General features: G+C 62.4%; 1 protein-coding gene across 2 annotated transcripts in view; it reads left to right on the top strand.

Annotated features, from left to right (window-relative positions):
- The first annotated feature begins 4,096 nt into the window (after nucleotides 1-4,096).
- CHLRE_09g386838v5 (uncharacterized protein) overlaps nucleotides 4,097-8,700 on the top strand; it is a 6,085-nt gene continuing 1,481 nt past the window's right edge. Inside the window, exons 1-8 of one of the 2 annotated variants that reach the window (XM_043065417.1) lie at nucleotides 4,097-5,300; nucleotides 5,400-6,112; nucleotides 6,203-6,480; nucleotides 6,543-6,720; nucleotides 6,795-6,914; nucleotides 6,996-7,235; nucleotides 7,367-7,489; nucleotides 7,581-8,700. The exon at nucleotides 7,581-8,700 is cut by the window's right edge and continues 1,481 nt beyond it. In XM_043065417.1, the coding sequence (XP_042921065.1) occupies nucleotides 4,160-5,300; nucleotides 5,400-6,112; nucleotides 6,203-6,480; nucleotides 6,543-6,720; nucleotides 6,795-6,914; nucleotides 6,996-7,235; nucleotides 7,367-7,489; nucleotides 7,581-8,171 (3,384 nt within the window). In that variant the 5' untranslated portion in view covers nucleotides 4,097-4,159 and the 3' untranslated portion in view covers nucleotides 8,172-8,700. The remainder of the gene's footprint in view (nucleotides 5,301-5,399; nucleotides 6,113-6,202; nucleotides 6,481-6,542; nucleotides 6,721-6,794; nucleotides 6,915-6,995; nucleotides 7,236-7,366; nucleotides 7,490-7,580) is intronic. The other variant, XM_043065418.1, reaches the window with a different exon arrangement.

Raw genomic sequence — 8,700 nt, forward strand, 5'->3', positions numbered from 1 at the left:
ATGCCCCGCCGTCATCAACCCCCATCCCGCCCATGCCCAAGCAGCTGCGCTGCTCAATCCGCTGCGCGTTGCTGCCGTGCGCAGCAGCAGCAGCAGCACCGTCGCCACGCGTGCTGCCGCACCGCCTAACAACGCGCACAAGCTCCCCAGCAGCAGCAGAGGAGCCGCCTGCAGCACCAGCAGCGCCTGCGCTCCAAATGCCCCTCGCTCCTGCCGGGTGTCCTTCCGCGCACCTGCATGTACACGCAGTTGGCATGTATCCGCATCACACCCTCTGGCAACCACAGCTCCCTGTGACCGCCACTACTGGCGCCCCGCGCGTAACTGTCTCATCCGCTTTGCGCACCCAACTACCCATGCCGCCGACGATGCTACTCCACCGCAACAACACACCTGGCGCCCACCCACCCCCACCCTGCGCTCACCATGCTGCCAAGTCATGTACGCCAAATGACCACACCGCTCCACCGCGAAGAAATGCCGCCACCCTCGGAGGCCATGAGACCACCGAAGCTCTCCACTCGCTTCGCCGCCGGAGACCGGCAGACCGTCCAAGCGCAAAGCACGCCACTGAGCCTGCCCGGCGCCCATCCAGCCGCTCGCCAACAGCACAGCCGCCGCGGCTGCCGCTGCCATGAGTACGCTAAGCGCAACGATGACGACAGCATCGCGCAGCCTGACAGGCCGCGCCCTGCACAACAGCCACACCCGGATAAATTGAAGGCACAATTCTGCTCTGCGCCCCAAACCTCCGCTGCACGGCATGCCATGCTTACCATCGCCATGATTGCGCACGCTTGCGTGCCTCCAAGCGCACTGCACGTCGCAGTTCCTCGTAGTTGCCTCGAAGCGACATTGCTGAGCTTCACGCTATGCTACCGTGCGTGTCCACTAGCACTCCCATAGTCCACGTATATATTTACTACATCGACGAGCGGCTCGCATTTCCCGCGGGGTGACGCGCCCGATGGGTCGAACGCAAATCCGCGATCCACCGTGCCGTGCGGCTCGTTCTAGTGGCTTGTGCTGTCCACCCTACATGCATACGTGAATGCGCATGAGCGCATAATAGCCCGGCCGAATTCAAGCTACACACGCGGAGTCCATCTTATCCCGCATTTCCGCTTCCATGGCTATTTACAGTTTCGTTGCACAACTTGCTACGTTGAGTACCTGCTCGCCTGCACCCCTTCCTGCCTTGCACGTGCATGGCGAAGCCACCGTCCAATGCGCAACAAGGACCCGGACCTTGTCTCGGCGCTTTCGGCCACTCCCATTCGCGCGCTTGCACACTGGCGCCGCTGCAACGCTGAGGCATACATCTTTTCCGTGCACAGCACGCGTTCGTGCGGCCCCTTCTCACGCGACCTGCACTCCAACATCCCCACTTCCGGTACTGCTCTGCACACCCACACCCGCGGCGCCTGCAAACATGCAGCTGCTCCTGCTGCTGCTAGCGGCGTTTGCCGCTCTCGTCAGCGCGCGCTACGCCCACGCTGACGGGTGAGCGTCTACCGCCACTGTCGCGCAACCCACCGCTGTTTGCGGCATAACCGTGCTTACGTTTCCTCCGTTGCCGTTTGCAGGTCCTGCCCGCCCGCTGCGGTGGTCCACTACGCCCATCCTGCTGTCAGGTATGCACCGCTTCATGGTCTCAGCTCGTCCCACCGGCAATACGCGAGCACCTCTGTACACGACTTGAGCACAACGCTGCTGCCTGTTCACCTCTCACCTATCACGCTCGGCACCCCAACAGCACCCCCGGCGCATCGGCGCCCACGCCCACCCCCTTTCACGGCATGCAAGTTCCCCAGCGGCCACCAACATGCCCAGCCCGAACGTCACAGATACCGCCGTCCTTACCGCGCTTCCCCTCATGCATTCACCTGCGTACCCACACCCACTCGACTCCGACGCAGCTGGGCGGCCGGTGCATCTACCCACCCCAGCTTCACCGCCCACACCTGGTGAGCCAGTGTGCAGTTGTGCGTGTTAGCTCCCGACCCACACGCAGCCGCATCAAGCATGCCACGCTGCCACCCCCAGCTCGTGTTAGCACTAAATGCTCCACCCTTCCCTTCCTCCGTGCAAGGTCCGCGCTGGCACCCACTCCCGCCTACTACACCATTTCCACGAACAGGTATGCACGCTGCGCCAGCTCGCTGCCCCTGTCATACCCCCCACGCTTTCAGCGCTGGCCCTTGGATTCCGTCCACGATGTCGCCGCGCCTGCACGCAGGTGCACTTCACTGGACTGCATCAACGCCACCGTCCCCACCAACATCAATGACAGGCGAGTTGCCCTGACCTCAACACGCCCGCCCATCAAACCCACACATCCGTGTTTCCGCGCTTGTCTTGCACCTCCGGTTATCCTACTGTGCCCTCGCTGCTGCTACGCCTATGCTCCTCTCGCACGCCAACCAACCTAGCCTCCCTGCGCGTCCCTGCCCATGCTTCACGCCCACCTCCACAGCACCGCGCTCGTCAAGCCCACGTACGCTGCTTACACCAACATCATCACCATGACGGGCCGCGGCAAGCCTGGCGGTGAGTCGTTCCTATAGCTGCCAGGAGCAAGACATCACACAGCCGCGTGCTTTCCTTGCGTGTGTGTGTATGTGTGTGTGTATGTGTGTGTTGCTCTGACAGCCGCGCTGCAGCACCTCTTCTTGCCGGTATCCATTCTGACTTCTGCTGCGTTCATCCCTGCATACAGGCTCCGCCACGCCTGTGGCCCCTACCTCCAGCACGCCACCCAGCAAGCCCACCGGGATGTCGCTTGCAGCTGCGCTCGAGAAGCGCATGCAGTCCACATCTCAGCGCTCTACCCGTGTCACCCACGCCCACCTGCCCAGCACTGCGGGCGAGCACAGCCTTTCAGGATGGGTGGTCACCGTGCTGGCAGGCGCCGCCAACGCCGCGCACCCTGCAATTCACGCCGTGGGCGTCCAGTCTGACCGAGTCCATATCTTAGGTGATGACGGCACCATCCGCGCTGTGAGCGACAGGTGCAACGTTGTGCTCAACATCATCAGCGTCGTCATGGGTAAGTGCTCGGGCCCGCTTAATTTGCTTCGTTGCTTAATTTGCACCAATCAATGCCTGTACGGCTGACACACCTTTCCAAGCCTTGACAACCCAGAACCCAGAATCCTCCGACCCGCCCTGCAGCACCTCAGCACACGTTACATCCGTGCAGCCAGCAGCACAACCCCCACCCCCACCCCCTCCCCCGCCTCGCGCCCAGAGGAGGAGGGTGTGCACAATCAGGCCCCCGGCCTAGCTGGTTAGCGATTTGACTCGTCCTTACGGCAGAAGGGACCCGGGTACGAATCCGGATAAAAGCCCAATTATGCAAAAGGCGAAAGATTGGTGCGAAACCGATTGGTGATCCCACGAACGATAGGTAATTGCCCTTAGTGGCAATTGCGGGCTTATGCCCGCTTCAACCTAGAAAGGACGTGGTGCAGAAGTCCGATTTAGTGGCGAGGTCCAAGGTTCAAGACAAGGCTCAAGATCCAAGGCTCGAAGAGGAGCGCCATGGCTCCTCGGTTTGCACGAACTGGCAGTGCTCCACTACTATAATGCGGCGTTTCCCTAGCACGATATGTTAGGTGTGCAGGCTCGGATGTAGTGGACTTTGAAGAGCGGCCTAGGACTTGGAGGTTGTAGTTTCGGAGGTTGTGCCTCTTTCGTGGTGAGGCGTCAGCGTGAGGGGGGCGGGCCCTCTCGCCCTAGTCACCTTGCCCCGTTAATCCATGCCAGGCCCTATGGGCCGGCGTTGTAATTATTATTATTATTCCGTGTTCAGTGCGTATGAGGTATGGCGCGCGCCCCACTCGCAATTTACCAGCGGGTGGGGCGGCCAATAGGCCCGCTTCTTAGGTGAATGGGGCGGTCCCACGCAAATCGTAATTATATCGAAAGTTGCAAATCCACATGCAGATAGCTCAAAATGCATAAGGTTCTCGCCCGGAAGCCGCGAGAGAAGTTCCCCGCGCTCCCGGCCCACCATCGCCCCCCATCGGACCCCTGCATGACAGCGCCAGCAGGCCCTTTAGTCTGCACGCCTTACCTCTAAACGCTGATCACACGTTATCGCATCCTAAACATTACCCGGGATACTACACCGACTCTCCCGACTAAATGTGTCGTCATGTCTTTCCGCTCAGCCGGGAGTGTCGCTAAGAACAAGAAGTTTTACAAGGGTTTGCTACCTTCCAAGGACGAAAAAGCGCAGCGTAGCAGTAACCCGCAGAGCCGGCGCGGCGGTGCTCAACCTCAGCCGCATTCACGGAAGCGGGCCGCAGACGGGCGCTTCGCAGCAGAGCAGCACCAGCACCAGCAGCTAGAGGACCTCGAGGGTTACGTCGAGGAGACTGTCGAGGGTGCTGCCGGGGACCCGGGTGCTGCCGGGGACTCGGGAGCAGCGCTCAGGGACCACACGCGACAGACACGCAGAGACGCAAAACAGTCCCTCGCCCAAAGCCCACAGCTCACGTCGGCTTACCTGCGGGACTACGCGGATGCTAGTGCTGCTCGTCAGCTGTTGCTGCAGTGCCAAGCAGCAGCAATCACCGGCCTTGTGGAGGCGCGGGGCAGTGAGTGCCCCGAATGCTGCGAGCCTTGCAACCTGACGCACAAGGTGCCGGTGGTGGTCGTCACTTGGGAGCAGCCGGTCATCGTGGCCGTGCCGGTGCTATGGTGCAAGCGCTGCTGCAAGTTCGTCAGCATGCAGCCCACCGTTGTGGATTGCCTGCCGGACACGCCAACATCGTGGGACCTGACCAAACGGGCGGAGGGGCAGATGGTGTTGTGGTGGCAAGCCACAACACTCCAGCAGTTCTCCCGCCTATGCTACTCAAGTCGGCATCAGAGCGCAGACGCATTTGCAGCTGCCATGTTGGAGGTATGGCGGTTGAACAGCGTCTGGCCTCTCAGCGACTCAGCGGCAGCGGCAGCTCCGAAGCTGGGCAGGGACAAGCTACGGAAGCGCATGCGCTACGCGCTCAACGCCTACTACCACCTGGATGGCGTAGTACGTGACTATCCGGAGGGCTTGGAGGGCTGGCCCGCCGCTGGCGCAGCCAACGCATGCCCGTGCTGTGGTGATAGCGCACACGCTGCAGCATGCGACCGGGGGCTGGGGGCGGCGGCGGCTGCGGCGGCAGCCGCTGTGCCAATGACTGCTGCCGCCCCTGCTGCAGCGGTGGCGGAGCCAGCTGCGGCACCAGCAGCCACTGCAGACGTGGTTGCAGCTGGCGCGGAGCAAGGCGGAGACACCAGCAGGGAGGGAGGCGGGCGTGACGGGGGCGCGGGTCCACTGCAGGGCAGGGGGCCGGGGGCGGCGGCGGCTGCGGCCGCTGTGCCAATGACTGCTGCCGCCCCTGCCGCAGTGGTGGCGGAGCCAGCTGCGGCACCAGCGGCCACTGCAGACGTGGTTGCAGCTGGCGCGGAGCAAGGCGGAGACACCAGCAGGGAGGGAGGCGGGCGTGACGGCGGCGACGGTCCACTGCAGGGCAGGGGGCCGGGGGCGGCGGCGGCAGTTGCCATCACCATCACTGCCACCGCCTCATCAGCTGCATTTACTGTCATCGCCACCACCGCATCAGGCGCTGAGTCGATGGCGGCAGTAGCAGCTGGTGGTGATGGGCGTCAGGAGGCAGGCAGGGCAGGAAACCTAGGCGGGGAAGGTGGCCCTTCAACTGCAGTGCGGCGTGCAGACGCGGGGCAGCAGCAGGGCGGTGATCCGGCGGCGCCTACACCTGCAAGTGTAGCCGCGCGCCCAGTGCTGATGGTGCGGCTTATCATTCTGCCTCGTAGAGTTGCGGGTGGCTTGCTGCCGCTGCCTGGACGCTGGCTGTCTGTGGAGGATGTGTTGGCGGGACCCGGCTGCATTCATTCCCTGCACTTTGATGGCTGCTTCAAGCTGAACTTGCTGTCCAGGGGCAAGTTTCACTGTCAGCTGTACAAGCAGTGGGAGCGACGGCGCTACTTCCTGCACAACGGGGCGGTGAACGAGGTGGACGGGACCTGGGCGACAGACAACGGCCCGAGTCGTTGCTCCACCTTCCATGCTGACCGCGTGCTGGCGTCGGAGAACAGCAAGGTGTGTAATGCCGGTGTTGCCTTTTGCTCTCCGTTGTCATGTCTGTATTGCCACTGTCCTTTTTGCAAACCAACGTTGTGTTCCATGCAGAACCTGATCACAGGAGCAGGAGCGGTGCTGTGTCGGCACGGCATGCTGATGCGCCTTATGAACCTGTTTACGGGTGAGCGGCACATCTACGCCATTGCAGCCATGTACTCCTTCCTCCGTGTGGGAACAGCGATCCAGTTTTGGTGGTACGACATTGCGTGCCGCTGGAGCAAGTCTCTCGCTAAATGGCTTGCCGAGCCTGGGCGGAGCACCGCTGTAGTGGCGCTGGGCTGTGCCGTGATGTGCCTCATCCAGCCATGGCACCGCTACGCGCACAAGTGAGTTGCGCGCATCACTTTTAGTGCTAGACAAATTGCTCACGGCTTTTCTTCTCATGCAGCTTCGCTTGCCAAAAGGAGTTCGGGCATACCCAACAGCCTGGGGTGGGTCGGGGCACGGGTGAGCCGGCAGAGGTGTTCAACAGCGTGGTGGGGCCGCATGGGGCCGTGACGCGGTACATGGCCCCTGCCAACCGCGAGGCGCACCTGGAGCACGTGTCCCGGCTGTACAGCGATCAGGCAAGCGGGTTGGTTTCGGGCGCAGCCAGCTCCCTGCATTGTGTGTACTCATCGCGTGTTTCCCTTGGTCGTAGGTGCTGCTCGGCTTGCCGGCACGCCTGTGGCGCGCTAGGCGCAAGGCGGCGCTCATCGCGGGAACGATGCGGGAACGCATCGCTCAGCTGGAGGCCGCTCTCGGTGGCAAAAAGGAAGAGGTGAGAGTAATAGGGCGGGCAGTCGTTTGCTCTACTGTGCACGGAGCGCCTTACTCTTAAGCACGGCATGTCTGTGTCCAGGTGCTGGCGCGTATCAAGCAGCAGATCGCACAGCGCACCCAGCGCCCAGAGGCTCCGCTCCCAGCTGAGCCGCTGCCCGCAAGAGCGCAGTATGTGCGCAGCCGTGCGGTGGTGGAGAGGCTACAACGCCTGGACGCGGTGGATGCCCCGGGAGAGGTGCCGCTGGACCTCCTGTACGGTGGTGCGGGCGACCTAACGCTACGACAACGTCCGCAGGTCATCAAGTCCATGAAGGAGCAGGTGGGCGCTACCTTGCGGTAGCGAGCAAATACGGTAGTTGTGGTCTGGTTCATTCTTGTCAGCACCATCAGAGCTCAAGCTCAGTTGGGAGTGTTTTCAGCACCTACACGTGCCCTCGGTCCTCTCCACAGGCCCAGCGCCACGAGCAGGAGCACCCTGACTGGAAGCTGTGGGCGCCTTCTTCGCAGGACTTCCTTGCGGGCCTGCATGCAGTGGCGGCCAGCGACCTGCAAGAGCTGTACGCGGAGATTGAGGTGGGACGTGTGGGGGCATGGGGCATTGCACGGGGCATGGGACCACACGTGCTCTAACGCGTTATCTTACCCTGCACGCATGCGCCCTCAGGCGTCGGTACTGGACTACTACTGCCTGGAACAGCTGATGTCGTCGCTGCAGTCGCGGAAGAAGGAGCAAGGCCTGGTGAAGAAGGAGAAGGACAAGGCCATCGCTAAGATTCGTGAGGCGTGGGACAAGGCCGTGCGGTGGAGCAAGTGGTGCCTTGCGCACCCGGTGGGCGGCACTCCTGACGCTGACGCTGTGATGCAGCGGATAACGGGGCAGGACGGGCGGGGCCGCGGGCCGGATGCCGTGTTCAGCGAAGTGCTGCGCCAGGATTTCCCATGGGGAGTGTGCACCACAGAGGGTCCTAGCCCCCGTGTCGAGGCCACGTTACTGCGGTGCATGCATGAGCTGGCAAGGTGTTCAGAGGAAGAGTTGATCATTGAGAGCGAGGGAGAATGTGCGGTGCAGTACTACAGGAAGCGCGTGGAGTGCTTGAAGCACCATTTGCAGGCGGCAGTAGCTGACTCGTCCCATGCCCTGCTGTTGCGAGAGCACATGAGCGCACACGAGGCAATGCTATCAGCATGGGAGGGCTTTGTGGGCGGTGATGAGCCACCTGTTGACCGCAGCTACCTAGACTTCCAGGACGATTAGGCGCGCCGTGGCATGCCGTTGTACATACTATCGTATGCCTGCTGTTGCCCTGGGAGGCCACGCGTGGTGGTGGGGCTAGGCTGGCGATCAGCAACGCCGCGCGCACGTGTGCAATGAACTGTGGTCAGGAATGTGTATTGAGTGCCCCAACGTCGCGTTGCTGTTGAGAGGCGGGCTGGACAGAAGACGAGGTGGTCCTGGTAGTAAAGGACGTGTGCCTGCTGGGAGCCCCTGCGCGTGGTGTTGCCCTGGGAGGCCACGCGTGGTGGTGGGGCTAGGCTGGCGATCAGCAACGCCGCGCGCACGTGTGCAATGAACTGTGGTCAGGAATGTGTATTGAGTGCCCCAACGTCGCGTTGCTGTTGAGAGGCGGGCTGGACAGAAGACGAGGTGGTCCTGGTAGTAAAGGACGTGTGCCTGCTGGGAGCCCCTGCGCGTGGTGTTGCCCTGGGAGGCCACGCGTGGTGGTGGGGCTAGGCTGGCGATCAGCAACGCCGCGCGCACGTGTGCAATGAACTGTGGTCAGGAA

This window comes from Chlamydomonas reinhardtii, chromosome 9 (assembly GCF_000002595.2).
Source record: "Chlamydomonas reinhardtii strain CC-503 cw92 mt+ chromosome 9, whole genome shotgun sequence".
NCBI lineage: Eukaryota > Viridiplantae > Chlorophyta > Chlorophyceae > Chlamydomonadales > Chlamydomonadaceae > Chlamydomonas > Chlamydomonas reinhardtii.